This window comes from Pelophylax lessonae (assembly GCF_965119305.1).
Source record: "Pelophylax lessonae genome assembly, chromosome: 10".
Taxonomy (NCBI): Eukaryota; Metazoa; Chordata; class Amphibia; order Anura; family Ranidae; genus Pelophylax; species Pelophylax lessonae.
In genome coordinates, this window is record NC_138777.1 from 150,511,097 (window position 1) to 150,531,683 (window position 20,587).

The following is a 20,587-nucleotide window of genomic DNA, read 5'->3' on the forward strand; positions in this document are numbered from 1 at the left end:
TTGCCATTTTCTATGGGCGAGACAGCGGATTTGCAAGCGGTATTCAAAAAAAAATTGACCCAAAATCGCGCTGGCGAAATTTTTTGAGCCAATTTGACGTTGCGCATGCGCACATTCGCGAGTTCGCAGCTCGCGGCTGGAGGAGCTGTTTAACCTTTCCACACTTTCGCAGATATCTCTCTTTCTAAGTCAGTTTTTGAGATTTTTTAAACGCAAGTCATCTCCAAATTGACTTCCACACCTTCCACAGTGATTTGGGATTTTTGGGGGTACAGGGGAAAATTTGGCTAAACTTTAGTCGAGCTTTTAGCTGGCGTGGTTTTAAGTCGCGCTCTGACCATATTGCATCTTAATGAATCTCACACTAGGCGCTATTTTCCGCCCGCCGTTCTTTGAATGCCAATTTCAGACTTAAATAATCGCCGCTTCGCAAAATCACGCCGAAACGCCAATTCGCCGTACTATGAATCAGGCCCATTATATCTAAAAGTGGAATCAAAATGGACATGAGCAAAATATCCTGTATTCTGGATTGGCCTGTGCCAACCACTCGCAAAGCATTACAAAGGTTCCTAGGATTCTCTAATTACTATAGGAAATTCATTAAAAACTTCTCTGCGATTGTGAAACCTCTCACACAACTTACAAGCACGAAGAGACCATTTAATTGGTCAAAGGAAGCAAATGGAGCATTCTCTCTGCTGAAATCAAGCTTTACTACTGCCCCCATACTATGCCATCCAGACCCATCCCTTCAATACATCTTGGAGGTAGATGCGTCTAATATGGCAGTAGGAGCAGTTCTCTCACAACGACCAACAAACACCTCACCTCTTCACCCAGTTGCTTTCTTTTCAAAGTCATTAAGTAGCCCCGAGGTGAACTACCCAGTAGGTGAGAAGGAGTTGTTAGCCATAAAACTGGCATTAGAGAATTGGAGACATCTACTTGAGGGCACTCAATTGCCAATTCTGATATATACTGATCACAAAAACCTCCAATACCTTCAGACTAATAGAACTCTTTCCCACCGGCAGGTACGGTGGTCGTTATTCATAGTTACATAGTTACATAGTTACATAGTAGGTGAGGTTGAATAAAGACAATAGTCCATCCAGTTCAACCTGTGTAGGTGTGTGTGACTGTAATCATCTAACATAGCCCTCAATCTCCTGATCCTTGAGATGTAAGTCTAAGAGTCTTTTGAAAGTCACCATACTACCCGCAGAAACCACCTCTTGTGGTAGACAATTCCACAATCTTGTAGCCCTAACAGTAAAGAACCCCCCACGTTGCCTGAGGTTAAAACGCTTCTCCTCTAATCGCATTGTATGTCCTCGAGTCCTCATGCAATTCCTTCGAATGAACAGCTTTTCTTCTAAGCTGAGATCCCCATTAAGATATTTATAAATTGCTATCATGTCCCCTCTCAGACGTCTTTTCTCCAGGGAAAATAAATCGAGCGATTGCAGCCGCTCTTCATAGGTAAGGTCCTCCAACCCCCTAATTAGTTTAGTTGCCCTTCTCTGGACTTTCTCCAGCTCCAACACATCCCTCCTAAGGACTGGCGACCAGAACTGGACAGAATACTCCAGATGCGGTCGGACCAGAGTTTTATAAAGTGGAAGGATTATAGTCTTATCTCTGGAATACATCCCTTTCTTTATGCATGCTAATATTCTGTTGGCTTTGGAAGCTGCCGCTTGGCATTGCATGCTGTTGCCTAATCTATCATCAACTAAGACTCCCAGATCCTTCTCCATTTTTGATTCCCCCAAGGGTTCCCCTCCTAACGTGTATTGTGTTTTTATGTTTTTGGTCCCCAAGTGCAAAACCTTACACTTCTCCACATTAAACCTCATTTGCCATGTCGTTGCCCACTCCGTAATTTTGTCCAGGTCATTCTGTAGGATATCTGCTTCATGCTGTGCAGTTATTGCCCTGGCCAATTTTGTGTCATCTGCAAAAACTGATAACGAACTACTGATCCCGTCCTCAATGCTGTTTATGAATAAATTGAACAAGGTTGGTCCCAGGACTGAGCCCTGGGGCACCCCGCTTACTACCTCAGACCAGTCTGAGTATGCGCTGTTTATTACTACCCTTTGGACACGGCCTTTTAGCCAATTCCGTATCCAAGAGCAAACCCTGCTGTCGATACCTGCAGACCTTATTTTATAAATTAAGCGCTTGTGGGGAACTGTATCAAACGCCTTAGCGAAATCCAAGTACACCACATCCACTGGTCTCCCCCTATCTAGCTCACAGCTCACTTCCTCGTAGAATGCTAAGAGATTGGTTTGACAAGATCGCCCATTTGTAAACCCGTGCTGGTTACTACTGATGATGTTGTTGTCTTTAGCATACTCTACGATATAGTCCCTTATCATCCCCTCCAAAAGTTTACATATTATTGATGTCAGACTGACAGGCCTATAATTTCCCGGGATATGTCTCTGGCCCTTTTTGAATATCGGAATCACGTTAGCCTTCCTCCAATCCCCTGGTACATCTCCTGTCCTAATACTGTCAGCAAAGATCAGGAACAGTGGTCTAGATATAACCATACTGAGTTCCTTGAGCACTCTCGGATGTACGCCATCCGGGCCTGGTGATTTGTTTGTGTTAAGTTTATCCAGTCTTTCCCTGATTTCCCCCTCTGTTAGCCATAGTGGCAAGTCCTGTGTATTACTACTAACCATACAGTCATGGTCAGTGTACCCTTCCTTTTCCTGCGTAAAGACTGACGAGAAAAAAGAATTCAGCACGGTTGCTTTTTCAGTGTCCTCTGTAACCATCCTCCCATCATCGCTAATTATGTGTGCAATATGCTCTGCTCTAGTTTTTTTGCTGTTGATATATTTAAAGAATTTCTTTGGGTTTTTTTTACTATCCTCCGCTATTTGTCTCTCAAAGTTGATTTTAGCCATCTTGATTTCGTGTTTACACTTCTTATTTTCCTCCTTGTATTGCTGGAAGGCCGATACGGTGCCCTCTGATTTATATTTCTTGAAGGCCAATTTTTTTCCCCTAATAAGTTTTTTAATGCTACGGTTTAGCCAGCCAGGTTTGGCTTTGTCTCTTCTAAATTTATTCCCCATAGGAATGCACTGCAAGATGCCTTTGCTTAATATTGTTCTAACGCATTCCCATTTTTCCTCTGTGGTCAGTGATCCCAGGGTTTGGTCCCAGTTTACCCTTTCCACCAATGAGTACAATTTTGGAAAGTCTGCCCTTCTGAAGTTTAGGGTTCTTATGTTCCCCACTTGCCTTTTTATATTGTTATTTATACTAAATGTGATCATCCTGTGATCGCTAGAGCCCAGGTTGTCCTGGACTCCTACCTCCGAGATTATGTCTGGGTCATTAGTGATCAATAGATCCAGGATAGCATTCTCTCTAGTAGGGGAATCCACCAACTGCGACATGTAGTTATCCTGTAAGGTTTCCGTGAATAGCCGGGCCTTATGCGAGTGTGCAGTCCCCTCTTCCCAGTCAATGTCGGGATAATTGAAGTCCCCCAATATGATGACTGATCCTAGTTTTGCCGCTTTACCTATTAGTGCTAAAAATTCCAGCTCTACCTCCTCCCCTTGGTTAGGTGGCCTATAGCAAACCCCCACAACTACTTTTCCCTTATCTTCTTCCCTATCGAGTTCAACCCACACAGATTCTAAATCCATGCTCATCCCATCCGTAATGTCACTCCTTTCTAGCACCTTTATATTGTTCTTGACATAGAGACATACCCCTCCCCCTCTTTTACCAACCCTGTCCTTCCGGTACACCGAATACCCTTGGATATTGGCCAGCCAGTCATGTGAGGGGTCGAACCAAGTCTCCGTTATTCCCACAAGGTCTATGTCCTCCTCATGTACTAACATGTCCAACTCATCCATCTTATTAGCTAGGCTCCTGGCATTAGCATATACCCCTCTTAGTTTTACGGAAGTTAAACGTGATTGGCGGTTTTGTTTATTTCTGTTTGGTCTGCTGTTCTCCCGCACAGACCCGCCAATTGATGTTGTTGACCTACTGTCGCTATTGACCCTACAGCTGCCTTCAGTCCTCTGCTCCCTCCTGACTGATTCTATTTCTGAGCCCTCCCCCCCGTCTCCTAGTTTAAAAGCCCCTCCAACTCGGTGGCCATCTTTCTCCCCAAAAGAGCTGTACCGTCCCCATTAAGGTGCAGCCCATCCTTACTAAAGAGCCGGTAGCCGACTGAGAAGTCAGCCCAGTTCTCCAGGAACCCAAACCCCTCCTTCCTACACCAATTCCTCAGCCACTTGTTAAGTTCCCTAAGCTCCTTCTGCCTCTCCTGTGTGGCTCGAGGTACAGGCAGTATTTCAGAGAAAACCACCTTGGAGGTCCTTTTCCTCAATCTATTACCTAAGTCCCTGAAATCGTTCTTAAGGATCCTCCACCTACCTTTAACTTTACCTATTCTTTCTGAGATTTAATTTTTTAGTAACTTACACGCCCGCAGACAAAAATAAAAAAGCGGATGCACTCTCACGACTAGCCGAGAAAGATTGCACTGAGGTTCCCTCAGTTCCTATAATACCACTTGAACGTATTATCGGAGTCGTTCGCTCACTGAAGGAGGAGATTTTGCACAGCATAGGGTTGGATTCACCTCCACCACAACTAACTACTGACGCAGAAGGCTTCCTCTACTACAACGATAAATTATACATACCCCCTACTATGCGAACCAAGATCTTAGAATTGTCGCATGATGTACCTATGGCAGGACATATGGGTATGACTAAAACTCTCAATCTACTCACTAGGCAATTTTGGTGGCCAGACATGAAGACAACCGTAAAAAAGTTCGTTTCATCTTGTGATATCTGTGCAAGGTCTAAAATTGACAACACGAAACCATCAGGATTACTTTGCAGTTTACTGATACCCCAGGTTCCGTGGGAAGTGGTATCCTTGGATTTCATAGTGGAACTACCACCTTCCAAAGGATTCAACACCATCTTGGTATCAGTGGACCATCTGACCAAGATGGCACATTTCACCCCTATCCGAAAACTACCTTCATCCAAACAAACAGCAGAATTACTTGTGAAACATGTCTTTAAGTTACATGGTATTCCAAAAACACTGCTGTCTGACCGTGTTTCACAATTCATCTCAAAATTTTGGCTAGCTCTATGTCAGATACTGCGAATAGAGCGTAACCTTACTTCTGCCTACCACCCTCAGACCAACGGACAGACAGAGAGAGTTAACCAGTGCATTGAACAGTACCTGCGTTGCTATACTTCGTATCTACAGGACGATTGGGCAGATCTCCTCCCACTGGCGGAATTCGCCTATAACAACGCTACTCATAGCACTACTAAGCAAAGTCCGTTTTACCTGAATTATGGGTTTCATCCCACACTCCTTCCTCCACGTATCTTACCATCAAGTAATCCAGTAGCATCTGATTATCTTGCCCAGATAAAGGATTCTCTGGGATTACTCAACAATACCATATCTCATGCTCATAGCCAACAAAAAAAATACTACGACCTCCGTAGGAAACCCTCTCCCCAATATGCCATTGGGGATCTTGTTTGGCTTTCTACAAAAAATCTGAGACTAAAAATCCCTAGTAAAAAACTTGGACCTCTATTTCTGGGACCTTTTCCAATAGAGAAGCTTATTGGAAAAGCTGCAGTACAACTCACATGACCAATGTAGAATAGATGTCACCCCCAAACTCTTAGGCTGCTTAAAGCCAAAGGCTCCACCCCCATGCCATAAACCTTTCCCTTTACCTAAATAATTGAGACCACACCGTGCTTGGAGTTAATTGGCCACAGCAGCCATTTTATTAACCCTTTTACCTTAAAATTAACATAAGGAGAAAAAACATTCCTTACAAACATAAAACAATCAGTCATTAGGCCTGTTGGTCTTTGAGGCTCCTCCAAATAATTCCAAATCCTGCACTGCGGGACCTGTGCCCTGATAGGCCTCCAGCCGCGTCACCGGCTCGGAGACAAACCACTCCCCGCAGTGCCACCATTTTGAATTCCATTTAAACTGACATTAAATGGAATGCACCATAGGGACCCATACCAACGATGAGTCCCAACCATACCCTTATCCTAAACTGTTCACCTCCCCCGCCAGCAAAGACCAACAAAACGCCCAGCTGCCATGACAATATAAAATTCCCCCAGAAAGGACAGAAAGCACAAAAGACATGAATCAAAATCAACCATAACAGTCCCAGAAATTAGGGAGGGTGGGTGGGAAGCTTCTTCTTCCTTCGTCCGTTGAACTTCCACTGACCTCCAATCTGAGGGGCCACCCCTCCTAACTGTACCTCAACCCCTCCCAAACCTGATACACCAATCCCTGAATACCCCCCAACTCAAAACAATTTAATTTAACTCACACCTGCCCTGTCTCCCCTCTTCACATGGTCATGTCTGCCCTGCGCTATTTTTTTTTTTTTTTTTTTTTTTTTCGCTTCGGGCCTTGCTTGACCAATGTAGAATAGATGTCACCCCCAAACTCTTAGGCTGCTTAAAGCCAAAGGCTCCACCCCCATGCCATAAACCTTTCCCTTTACCTAAATAATTGAGACCACACCGTGCTTGGAGTTAATTGGCCACAGCAGCCATTTTATTAACCCTTTTACCTTAAAATTAACATAAGGAGAAAAAACATTCCTTACAAACATAAAACAATCAGTCATTAGGCCTGTTGGTCTTTGAGGCTCCTCCAAATAATTCCAAATCCTGCACTGCGGGACCTGTGCCCTGATAGGCCTCCAGCCGCGTCACCGGCTCGGAGACAAACCACTCCCCGCAGTGCCACCATTTTGAATTCCATTTAAACTGACATTAAATGGAATGCACCATAGGGACCCATACCAACGATGAGTCCCAACCATACCCTTATCCTAAACTGTTCACCTCCCCCGCCAGCAAAGACCAACAAAACGCCACCAGCACCCAAGGGTGACATCTTACCCTTGCGTGCCCCTCCAAACCCTCAAGGCTCGCTGGATCCCATCCTGTAATCCCAGGGCCCATAAATCTATACCCACCGCATTGAGGTGGACTCCATCATCCCGCAGATACCGCCATGTGTCCACTTCCAACTCCAGGTGGCGAACCACCAACCCCCCATTCCGACACACAAAGCGCCCCACTTCCTTGTTCAACTTAATCCGAGCCTTATTAAGGCGCGCGACCGACCTGGCCATGCGCCAGGACGTGCGGGCCACCATATCCGACCAAACTACAAGCAGCGCCGGAAAAGCCGTGCGCAGCCTAAGGAAATCCAACTTTATGTCCCTGATCAAGGCCCGCGCGGACCTGGCCCCCAAATCGTTGCCCCCGGCATGCAGCACCAAAACATCTGGCTGCCTGTCCAACTGGGCGAAACGATGCACTTCGGGAAGGACCCTGCCCCAAGTAAGCCCCGGCACCCCCAGCCACCTGACACAAGCCTCGTGCCGAGAAAAACCAAGTTGTCTACCATTAGGACGCACATCAGCTCTCCGGGCCCCCCAGAAAACATACGAGTGTCCCACGATCCAAACAAGGCAGGGTTCCAAACCTACAAGAAAAGGGGACAAAAGGAAAAGAAAACCAACCAATAATCAGATAACCAGCCGGGCCCACACCCCCCCAGCGACAAAACCACCCCCCGTACATACCCTACACCAACAGCTGTGGACGAACGTACAACAAGAACCTCCTAGACTCCCAGCGCCCAATGCGTTTGACCGCATCGTCGTTCAATCCCCAGCGTGCAGCCTCAGTGGCCGCCCCGATCCGAAAGGAATGAGATGCAAACCTACTGGCATCCCAACCCAAAGAGCCCACACACCTTCTGAACACCGATACAAATTGAAAACGAGATAACGACGACCCGTCCGCATGCATTAAAAATGAACCGGGCCGCGAAGGGCGGATTGCCCAGTAATCCCGAACCGCCCCTACCGGGCACAGCGGTGAAGACGGCACCGCGAACAACCGGACACGGACCCCCTTGCCACTCTGGTCCGTTTTGGACCGTCGAAGGAGGATAGTAACCCCCTCCCGACCGACAGAGACATCCTGACCCAATAGGCCCCCCGGCACCGTCCGGGAGGAGCTGACCAATTCCCCAATCCGGAAAGCCCCGAAAAAAGCGAGAGAAAAGGCCGCCCTAAACAACACCACCTCGTAACTCGAGGCGCAGTGCTCCCCCAATTGCCGGCAGACGTCCTGCAAAAGAGCGAAGGACACCGGGCGCCTAGTGTCCCTCCTCCGATAAGCCCTGGAATAGCCCCGTAACGCTTGTCGCACCACGAAGTCCTTCGTGTAATCCTGACAACCCAGAAATTTAAACAGAAAGGCCAAGCCGGACAACTTGCGAGCCACAGCGGAAGCCGACGCGCCCCTCTCAAAATGATCAGAGACAAAAGAAAGTAACACCCACCTGACCTCCGGACCCAGAGGATCCACCGATGCCACCCGCAACACCTCCAGCCACTCCAACCATACCTTGCAATAAGCCGACCACGTGGACTCGCTCACCGACTTCCTGATCCATCCAGCGAGGACCCCAAGGCAATCCCCCATAGCCACTCCGGACACGTGACTCCGCGTTGCTCCGCTGCCGGTGCCAACTCCCGGAACCTGTCCCGCTGAAAACGAGACAGCGCGTCAGCAATATCATTCTTAATGTATAACAGGGGGGAGTACCGCGCTTAAAAGGTGCTTAGTGCATGTTATTCATACATTTAATAATTTACTTTCAGTGCTTTCAAATATTTAAAATAAAATGTAAATATTCTCCAGTGTATAAAATTATATAAATATTCTTCAGTGCATAAAAATTAAAAAATCTCATTAATAAATAAAATATTTCTTACAAGTGATGTAAATATGTGCTATAAACAATCCTTAAATATATCAAAATTTATAAAAATGAAACATAAAATAAAATGTCAGTGATAAATTATGTGCTTATAAGTTTCCAATAATTAGTTCAAAAGTGAAAAAGTGCCAAAGTGTCCTTGTATATATAAATAAAATGGTGTATATTCAAACGCCTTTTCTTTCCCAAAATTCATGCAGGTGCTCTTCCATGCAGTGGCCACTAGGTGTCCTAAGCGCTCACCTCAATTGGCTTTATAACCAGCTTTGTATGGTATCATGTGTAATCCTCCTTTTCTATGGTTAATGGGTTCGGTCACTGATTCTCACACTTATCCCTTTTCCCGCGATATTCCAGGGGGTGTGTATGGAGCCTTTGAATCTCCAAAATAAATGGGGCCACAATAGTGAGGTACCGTTTGGTAATTTTATTAAAAGAGATAAAATTCACAGACTCACATTTTCCTTCGTCTTTGCCAATGCATAACAATTGTGCTGTCGCTACGTCACTTCCGGTTTGGCGTCCTACGCGTTACGCTGCGTGCCCACACAGCTTCTTCCAGGGATACCTTGCCTACCATTGTGACGTTCTATTTATATCACTGAAGCCGGAAATAGGTTTTCCGCCATATTTGTTGTTTAATACGATTTAATAAGAACCGGAAGTTATGCTATGGCCATTTTCTTGGAGTCTATTACGACATCGTTCCCCTTACTCTCTTTTTCTCCACATCTATAAATAATATATTAATATTGCATATTCCCCTTACCATTAAAATCCTTTTTATTCATTGTAAAAACTTTAAAATCCATATCTAAACCCAAATTAATCTAAAATAAAAACCATTTTGATATATTTAAGGATTGTTTATAGCACATATTTACATCACTTGTAAGAAATATTTTATTTATTAATGAGATTTTTTAATTTTTATGCACTGAAGAATATTTATATAATTTTATACACTGGAGAATATTTACATTTTATTTTAAATATTTGAAAGCACTGAAAGTAAATTATTAAATGTATGAATAACATGCACTAAGCACCTTTTAAGCGCGGTACTCCCCCCTGTTATACATTTCTGAATTGTGTAGGTTACCAATAACAGTACCTGCAGCTTTAAAGGATTTTAGGATTCATATATAGTGACAGCGCGAGAATTTCACCAATCCAATATCATTCTTAACCCCCGGAATGTGCACAGCGTACAGGAAAACATTCAACCGTAGACACCGCAAAACCAAATACATGAGGAGGCGCACCACCGGCTGAGACGAAGCCGACGCGCGGTTGATCACCTGAACCACCCCGAGATTGTCGCAATGGAGGCGAACCTTCAGGTTCCTGAACTCCGCCCCCCAAATCTCCAGGGCCACCACCACCGGGAACAGTTCCAGCAACACCAAGTTGCTGACCAGCCCCGCTACCTGCCATGCCCCCGGCCAAGGGGCGGCGCTCCACGCCCCCCGGTGAAAAGCCCCGTACCCCGCCGAACCAGCAGCATCGGTAAACAGTTCCAAATCAAAGTTGCTGATCGGCCCGGCCATCCACAAGGATCTACCATTGTATGTGGCCAAAAAACCGTGCCACAGACGCAAGTCATCCCTGTGTTCCCTGTTGAGCCTGACGAAGTGAGTGGGCAACTTCACCCCCGAAGTCGCCGCCGACAGCCGTCGGCAGAAAACCCGGCCCATGGGCATAATGCGGCAGGCAAAATTCAATTTACCCAGCAACGACTGCAAGCTGCGCAACTGAATCTTGCGCAAACCCAGCACCCCTTCAATTTCAGCTCTCAAAGCCCCCAATTTATCCTCCGGTAGGCGACACTCCATGGCCTCCGAATCCACGACAATGCCCAGGAAGCTGAGCACCGTGGTCGGGCCTTCCGTCTTGTCGGGGGCCAACGGAATGCCGAAGCTCCCGGCCACATGCTGCAACGTGGCAAGCAGGATCGCGCACCCGTTGGAAGAGGGCGGGCCCACACACAGAAAGTCGTCCAAATAGTGGATCACCGAATTCACACCGGAAACCTCCCGAACCACCCACTCCACAAAGGAACTGAAGGTCTCAAACAGCGCGCACGATATGGAGCAGCCCATAGGAAGGCAGCGATCCACATAATACGCCCCTTGCCACCGGCAGCCCAGCAATCGAAAACTGTCCGGGTGAACCGGGAGCAACCTGAACGCCGCCTCAATGTCCGATTTGGCCATCAAGGCCCCCCGCCCATAATGTCGCACCCAGGCCACCGCGGCGTCAAAGGAAATGTAAGACACCGTACAGGCATCCGGGTCGATGGCGTCATTCACAGACCCACCCTTTGGGAAGGAGAGGTGGTGAATGAGGCAAAACTTGTTGGGTTCCTTCTTGGGAACCACCCCCAACGGCGAAACCACCAAGTCACGCACCGGCACCTCCGAGAACGGGCCCGCCATGCGACCGAGAGCCACTTCCTTGTGCAACTTATCCGACACCACCAAAGGGTGGCGCAATGCCGAACGCAAATTCCTCGCCACCGGCGGCACCGAGGCCAAAGAGCAAGGGATACGAAAACCCACCGCAAAACCCTCCCCCAGAAGTCGGGCAGCCGCCCTATCGGGGTACCTATCTAGAAAAGGCCGCAGCCTTTCCACCCTCACCGGCGTCGTCCCCTTTGTGCGAAGGCTCTCCGGACCGCCCTTTTCCGGACTTAAAACACCGAGCCAAGGCATGGGAACCTCCGCAACCGGAGCATTCATGTTTGAAGCGACATGTGCCACCGAACTTACAGGAACCCTCATTAAATTGCCAGCAGAAACCCCTCCTCTTTGCGGCCGGCTGTCCCGGGGTCGCAGAACCACCGGCCCCCCCTGGAAAAAACTGATTCGGAGCCTTCGCAGACGACATGAGCCGCATCCACAGGCTGATGTCCTTGTGGTCCCACCGCAAGGACGGCCTAACCGCCTTCCGCTGCCGGAACTGTTCGTCGTACCGCAGCCAGGCCGACCCCCCGTAAACCCGATAGGCTTCCCCTACAGCGTCCATGTAGCAGAACAGGGCCGAGCAGTTTTCCGGCGCCTTTTCCCCTATGACGCCCGCCAGAATGGCAAAGGCCTGCAGCCAATTGGCGAAGGTCCGAGGGATAAGCCGATAGCGTCGCGCCTCCTCGTCCTCCTTCTTGCGCTCCTCCGGTTTAACCCTGTCCAGGTGAAACTTCTCGAGGGGCAACAGCGTGAAGATTTCCACGTACTCACCCTTCCAGATCTTCTCCCGGACTTCCTGCTTCAAATGTGCCCCCAATGGGCCCTCAAAACAAACATATACCTCACCTTTCGCTGAATCGTCCAGGCGAACAGCGTCCGCCTTCCCCTCCTTCGCCGTCCCGGTCTTGTCCCCCGCCGCCCCGGCCGTCACTGCCACCACTGCCGGCGCACCAACAACCTGGGGAGGGGCCCCAGCCCCCCCCGCAACTAGCCCCGTGGAAGACGGCCCCGCCAGCCCCGGGGCCCCCCCCGGCTCCGAGCCCGAGCCCCCCGCCGGAGGCACCCAAGCCGCCGCTGGAGACAAGCGGCCCCCGTCCCCCGGGGGCAAACGCCCCAAGAGGTCCCGTAGACCCAGGAGGAAGCCCCTCAAACCCCCATCATCACCCCCTTCCGGGGTCCCCGCCCCCACTGGCCGGGACACCCCCACCCCCCGAGCCCCTCCAGCACTCCCACCCCCCACATCAAACAAGCCCCGCAAATCAGACAAAGCCAGAGAAGGAATTGTGACCTCACCTGTCTGCCCAGGGGGGGCGCCCCCAGCCGCCGATCCAGCCTCCCTCGTCGCCGACCGACCACCGACATCCTCTTCCACATCCGATCCGGACACCTCGCCTTCCGAACGATCGTCCCCGGGCACCGCCGACATCCGTCCACCAGGTGTCGCACTCCCGCCATCTGCAGAGCCGAGCGACAGGCGTCCACGCCCCCGTACTCCAGCTCCGCCCGACGGAGACCTCTGTGAACCAGCCGAACTTCCGATGACCCGGCCACGTGACTTGCCCCGCCGCGTCATCTCTCTGCGCCCAGCCGAGGCCGACTCCGAGTCCCGCCGATCACTGCTGCCACCGGCCGCCATGAAGCCGCTCCCCCGCCGAGGCACCCCTCCGACCGGAGCATCGCCAGTAGGGGAGCCCGCCAGTCCAGTAGCACCCCGGCGAGAGGGACGGGGAGAGACCGAAGGCCGCCTCCCCCCACTACCCCCAGAGCTCCGTCCATGCAGAGGATTCCTCCCAGAGGCGCGCACGGCCGCAGCAGGAGTACGCTTAGCCGGCGGCCCTGAAGGGTCCCTGTCGGGGCTCCTAGGATGACGCTGAGCTCGAGGGGAAGGGTCCGGTGAAAAACGCTCCGGCGGCCGTGACCGCCGAGCCCGCGGGACCGCAAGCCCCTCCGAATCCTGTGCAGAGTCCTGAACCCCCATCAACGTGGAGACCTGGGACCGGAGCCACTCAGTCCCCTTCACCGCGGCAGCGGCCTTGATTTGCTCCAGCAAAACGTCCAAATCCGCCATCACAGACCAGGGAAGCTGAGGTGAGATGCTCTGCAGTGAAAAAGGTGGGTGACCAAGCTTCTTCTTCCTTCGTCCGTTGAACTTCCACTGACCTCCAATCTGAGGGGCCACCCCTCCTAACTGTACCTCAACCCCTCCCAAACCTGATACACCAATCCCTGAATACCCCCCAACTCAAACAATTTAATTTAACTCACACCTGCCCTGTCTCCCCTCTTCACATGGTCATGTCTGCCCTGCGCTATTTTTTTTTTTTTTTTTTTTCGCTTCGGGCCTTGCTTTACCAGTAGACCTCAAGATACATCCTGTTTTCCATGTGTCTCTACTGAAGCCCCATGTTCCTAATCAAGGAATAAGGCCTACTATCTCACCTCCACCTCCTGTACAAGTGGAGGGTGGTGAAGAATTTGAGATAAAAGAAATTTTGGATTCCCGTTTCAATAGAAGAAGACTCCAGTATCTTGTACGATGGAAGAATTATGGGCCCCAAGATGACACCTGGCTGGATACCTCCGATATCCATGCCCCTAGACTGATTTGCAATTTCCACTCGAAATATCCGGAAAAACCAGCTCTAGAGGCCTTCCGGAGCCGGCCTTAAGGGGGGGGGGGGTACTGTAATGTTCCGGTACCTATGGTACCCTTGTTCCTATATTTCTCCTCTCTTTGCGTCCCATCTTGTATATACAAAGGACGCATACACCTTTAAGACCGGATGACATCACTGCCGAGCGCCGCTATGAGCGGCTATTTGCTCTCACTCATCGCTCGTTCAAACCCACATGTTCATCGCACCTACGCCTGAGAAGTCGGAGCTGCTGACATACCTTCCTTGCTGAACTAAGCCGGAAACCTCGCTGGTGATCCGTATCCCGCTATGGGATCACCCCTCTCCTCTGGACATTGTATTTCCTAACCTATCTAAGTGATAAGTACCCCGCAGGGGATTCTTACTAACCAATCTCCTACTGTCATCTACTGCAACTACCAAGACTATCTGTATCTATCTATTCACTATCATCTGCATAAGACTGTTAGCTCTTGGGACTACCTTGAACTATCCTTGCACTAGGTTACTCTGTCTAAAGTATACTCCATCTGTGTCCTCTTACCATCTGCACTATACTTGACATCAGAACCTATCTGCTTACCATCACCTGCAACTCTCCTATACTACTTCTAGCGCTCACCATACAATAGCCTGTCTCTCATCTATATATCCTCATATACTCTATCCCTCCATTAAACATCTATTAATATATATATAGTATATAACAGGCTGTACACGGTGATGAAGTCCTGAGAGTTGGATATGTTGTTCAACAGATTCTCTACAAGGCTACTGAGTGTAATAATTCTGCAGCTGTAAATCCATCCGCAAAACAAAAACGCATGAACGTTACACAGGGGGCCTGTACACTAGTCACTACATTCTCAGGGGACCTGTACACTAGTCACTACATTCTAAGGAGACCTGTACACTAGTCACTACATTCTCAGGGGGCCTGTACACTAGTCACTACATTCTCAGGGGGCCTGTACACTAGTCACTACATTCTCAGGGGACCTGTACACTAGTCACTACATTGTAAGGGGACCTGTACACTAGTCACTACATTCTCAGGGGGCCTGTACGCTAGTCATTACAATTCTAAGGGGGCCTGTACACTAGTCATTACATTCTCAGGGGGCCTGTACGCTAGTCACTACATTCTCAGGGGACCTGTACGCTAGTCACTACATTCTCAGTGGACCTGTACGCTAGTCACTACATTCTCAGGGGGCCTGTACACTAGTCACTACATTCTCAGGGGGCCTGTACACTAGTCACTACATTCTCAGGGGACCTGTACGCTAGTCACTACATTCTCAGGGGGCCTGTACACTAGTCATTACATTCTCAGGGGACCTGTACGCTAGTCACTACATTCTCAGGGGGCCTGTACACTAGTCACTACATTCTCAGGGGGCCTGTACACTAGTCATTACATTCTCAGGGGGCCTGTACACTATTCACTACATTCTCAGGTGACCTGTACACTTGTCACTACATTCTCAGGGGGCCTGTACACTAGTCATTACATTCTCAGGGGGCCTGTACACTGGTCACTACATTCTCAGGGGGCCTGTACGCTGGTCACTACATTCTCAGGGGGCCTGTACGCTGGTCACTACATTCTCAGGGGACCTGTACGCTAGTCACTACATTCTCAGGGGACCTGTACGCTAGTCACTACATTCTCAGGGGGCCTGTACACTAGTCACTACATTCTCAGGGGGCCTGTACGCTAGTCACTACATTCTCAGGGGACCTTTACACTAGTCACTACATTCTCAGGGGACCTGTTGTAAGATTCCGGTACCTCCGGTACCCTTAATCACCACTTTCCTCTGTAATGCGTCCCACCTTTCTCTTCAGGTGGTACGCATATACCTTTAAGAACGATGATGTCACTGCTGAGTGCTGCAGAGCGGCTATTTCAACCGCCGGCGGTCTCACTCACATTGTTCGTTCAACCTGCCTTGATATCCACATGCTTTCAAGCCTGTCTCTCGATCGGAACCTCCAGCTATTCCCTTTACCTGGAGCAGACCGGAACCTCGCTACTGATCCCTGAATCTTGCTACCGGACCATTCCTCATCTACTGGACCTCTCTAAACTACTAACATTACAAGTGATAAGTACCCCGCAGGGGAACCCTCCATAACCTTATTGCACTATCTACCTATGCACATTAAGGACTGTTACTACCTATCCATACTATCCTATCATCTGCACTGTTACATAGATTGCTAGCTCTTGAGCCTACTACCATCTATCATCTGCACTGCTGCATAGATTGCTAGCTCTCCTGTCTACTACTATCTATACTTGCACTGGGTTACTCTATCCTGTATTTGTCATCTGCTGTCCTCACCACCTATTAGCATACTCGATACTAACCTATCTGCATTCCTAATACCATCTTGAACTCTCCTATACAAACCTATCAAGGGATTACCATCCTTGTCACTGTTCACACCTGTCCCTTCAGCACATCACCTTCATACTATCATATACATCCTATCACTCCAGGAACATCTCATTGAGTGTGTATATATCTGTATGTTGAAGCTGACAGGCCCACGGTGATGAGTCCTGGAGAGTTGGATCTGGTATTCAACACATCTCTACATGACTACTGAGTGGAGATTTTGCAGCTGCAAATCCAGCCTATACTAAAAACGCAGGAGCGTTACACCTGTACGCTAGTCACTACATTCTCAGGGGACCTGTACACTAGTCACTACATTCTCAGGGGACCTGTACGCTAGTCACTACATTCTCAGGGGAATGACCTGGAAATATCTAAGATAAAGGAGGGTTGTATTCCCTAAGTCTCGGTTCACACTGCAGCGGCACGACTTTCGGGGCGACCTGTGAAGTCGCGTGCACCGCGACTTTGGCACGACTTGCACGGACTTCATAAAATGAATGTCTATGCAAGTCGCTCCAGGTCGCCCCGACTTGTCAGGCTGACAAGTCGCGGTCCAAGTCGGACTAGTGTGAATGGAGTCTTACTGTTAAATATTGAAAGCACTGATGACTTGTAATACACTTTTCATTTCCATATATTAAGTTGTAAGAGTGCTAAAATAAAAGTGGGTGCACTGAAGGACTTGGTAATATGGCCAGTGGGTAGATTTGGTGGGACGGCCAGTGGGCGGGCCATGGGGAAGATTGGTGGTCAAGCACCGGGGGGCCCAGTCCTAAATCTGTGTAAGGGGCCCCAAAATTTCTGATGGCTGCCCTGTCCTCCCCACTAAGGCATCTGAGCTTTTTGCAGCAAATTTGGAGCCCTTATTTTGTAAAACTCAAACAGATCTGTTGTCCTATTCTAATAAAAGACTTTCCTGGTTTGGAAGGATAAACGTTTTGAAGATGGATGTTCTTCCACGCTTTTTATACTGGTTTCGGACGATCCCCATTTCTATTCCATCTGTATATTTCATTAAACTTCGTCGATTGTTTTCTCGGTTTATATGGAACTCAAGCCGACCTAGATTACGATATGAGACCTTGTCCCTTCCAAAAGATAAGGGGGGTGCTGGAGCACCTGACCCTTCTCCTTATTACAAAGCGGCAGTGTTGACATGAATAGTAGCTTGGTTCCATGGCTTATCATCTAAGCTATGGGTTCAATTGGAGCAATATATCAACCCCTATTACTTACGAGCCATGCCCTGGGTGCCAGCAACTCACCGAGGAGATTTATCTCTATTTGCTGAAATGACACGTCAGACCTTACAGATTTGGGATAATGTGGTGGAATCTAGTTCAATCTCTAAGATTCGGGGACCAATGTCACCATTCTTTGGGACCTCAGAATTCCCGGCGGCTGTTAAGAGTAGTGTTGAGCGAACACGGACTGTATTATTCGGGTCCGTACCGGATAATTGGATTTTTGCTCCCCGGACACGGACCCGAAAACTTTACTGTATGTTCGGGTTTAAAATCCGTGTTCGGTAATTTTATTTCGTGTTTTGTATGTAATGGCGCGCTTTTAATGGCGGGCTTTCAACAGCCAATCAACAAGCGCTTAACTGGTGTGCCTTAAGCCATCCCAGCCATGCCTACAAATGTATTAGTAGCTCTGATTGGCCATCTGAAGCATGTGACCCATGTCTTTATAAGTTCAAGAGACACAGCGCGGTGCGTCATTCTGCTGTAGTGTAGGGAGAGAGCACACATCATACGTGCTGGCTGCTGCTGATTAGGGACAGACAGTGAAAAATTGTGCCCGAAAAGAATGCAGGGACAGGTCGGAGTGTAGGCAGGGAAAGATATTTGTGCATTTTAGGGACAGGCTGGAGAGATTAGGCAGGGACAGAACAATCGTCTGTTAGCAATCTACATCGATTTTGCTGTGTGGGGGGCGGTGCAGTGAACAATTTTTTTGCCCTCACTTGAGCCCACTGAGGAGGAGGAGGAGGGAGAAAAAAATATATTTTTATCAGTCTGTTGTGTGCAGCGTTCAGCTATATTTTACTACAGATTGCTGTTCTAATCTGCTATTTAAAAATTACAAAGTTAAAGGGGAATTTTTTTTTTTTTCCCTTCATAGCCTGCTGCTAAGCTGACCGTGACATAAAACATAAGACACTGCTGTATTCACATGTGCTATTGAGTGATTTTCAATTTTATATACTTTTTTCTATTCCACTATTCAATACACACCCTTTTGGGTTAAAACAAATTAAATTGTGGCATAGTCTGTACTAATCTGCTATTTAAAAATTACAAGGTTAAAGGGGAATTTTTTTTTTCCCTTCATAGCCTGCTGCTGAGCTGACCGTGACATAAAACATAAGACACTGCTGTGTTCACATGTGCTATTGAAAAATCACCAATTTTATATACTTTTTTCTATTCCACTATTCACTATACACCCTTTTGGGTTAAAAAAAAATAATTTGTGGCATAGTCTGTACTAATCTGCTATTTAAAAATTACAAAGTTAACCACTTGCCGACCGCCGCACGACTATCTACGGCGGCGGTCAGCCCCTCACAGGCAAAGTGACGTAGGGCTACGTCACTAGCTTGTGAGGGTCTAGGGAGCGAGCGCGCGCCGCCGGAGGCGTGCTCCCGCGTGGTCACGGACCCCCCCGCGCGTGTGACCGGCGGACCCGATGTCCGCCGGCCACTCTGCGATCGGCGGGGGAGAGGGAGAAAGTCAGGCAGCTTGTGTAAACAAGCCACCTATCATTCTCCTCGCTGTATGAGAGATGATCATATGGATCTACTATGTAGATCCGTTGATCACTCTGCATACAGCTGAAGCCACAGCCAATAACAGTTAGAATCACGCCCCTAGGGACACACACAGCCCCTCCCTCTCAAATAAAGTTAACCCCTTCACTACCAGTGTATTTTTACAGTAACAGTGCATATATATAGCACTGATTACTGTAGAAATGTCACTGGTAACCCCAAAAGTGTCAAAAATGTCAGTCAAGGGTCCGATCTGTCCGCCGCAATGTCGCAGTACCGCAAAAAAAATCGCAGATCGCCGCCATTACGCGTTAAAAAAAAACAACAAAAATGACAAAAATCTTTCCCTTAGTTAGTAAACGCAATAACTTTTGCGCAAACCAATCAAAATACGCTTTTTGCAAATTTTTTCACCAAACATAGGTAGCATAAAACAAATTGGCCGAAAATGTTAAAAAATTTTGATTTTTACATTTTTTTGGGGGGGAATTTCATATAAAAAAAAGGGAAAAATATTGCTATTTTTGCAAAATTTACGCTCTTTTTTTGTTTATAGCGCGTGATCAAAAAATTGCACAGGTGATCAAATACCGCCAAAAGAAAGCTCTGTTTGTGGGAAAAAAAAGGACGCCAAATTCGTTTAGGTACAGCGTCGCACGACCGCGCAATTGTCCGTTAAAGTCACGCAGTGCCGAATCGCAAAATACCCCCTGGTCAGGAAGGGGGTAAAATCTTCCGGGGCTTAAGTGGTTAAAGGGGAATTTTTTTTTTCCCTTCATAGCCTGCTGCTGAGCTGACCGTGACATAAAACATAAGACACTGCTGTGTTCACATGTGCTATTGAAAAATCACCAATTTTATATACTTTTTTCTATTCCGCTATTCAATCTACACCCTTTTGGGATAAAAAAAAATTAAATTGCGGCATAGTCCGTATCGGTACGTGTGAGATACACCTTTCAAATTTTTGGGGCGCATCTTCCACCGCCGAGGATTTCAGGGTGCTTAAGTTTGCCTCCTGTTCCGAACTCCTCCTACTCCTCATCCTGCCTTTAGGGTACAAAAAATTGTAATCGGGGCCTAGTCTGGGTCTGTACGTGTGAGATACATCTTTTTTTATCATATTTTCTATTCCGCTATTCAATCTACACCCTTTTGGGGTAAAAAAAATTAAATTGCGGCATCATCTGTATCGGTACGTGTGAGATACACCTTCCAAATTTTTGGGGCGCATCTTCCACCGCCGAGGATTGCAGTGTGCTTCAGTTTGCCTCCTGTTCCGAACTCCTCCTACTCCTCATCCTGCCTTTAGGGTACAAAAAATTGTAATCGGGGACTAGTCTGGGTTTGTACGAGTGAGATACACCTTTTTATATCATATTTTCTATTCCGCTATTCAATCTACACCCTTTGGGG

At 48.0% G+C, this 20,587-nt stretch overlaps 1 protein-coding gene across 1 annotated transcript in view; it reads right to left on the reverse strand.

Moving 5' to 3' along the window:
- Nucleotides 1-6,979: 6,979 nt before the first annotated feature.
- Nucleotides 6,980-20,587, reverse strand: part of LOC309565997 (uncharacterized protein) — a gene marked incomplete at both ends in the record, with an annotated part of 32,831 nt that continues 19,223 nt past the window's right edge. The window contains one exon of the mRNA XM_082271017.1: nt 6,980-7,575. Within this exon, the coding sequence (XP_082127143.1) occupies nt 6,980-7,575 (596 nt within the window). The remainder of the gene's footprint in view (nt 7,576-20,587) is intronic.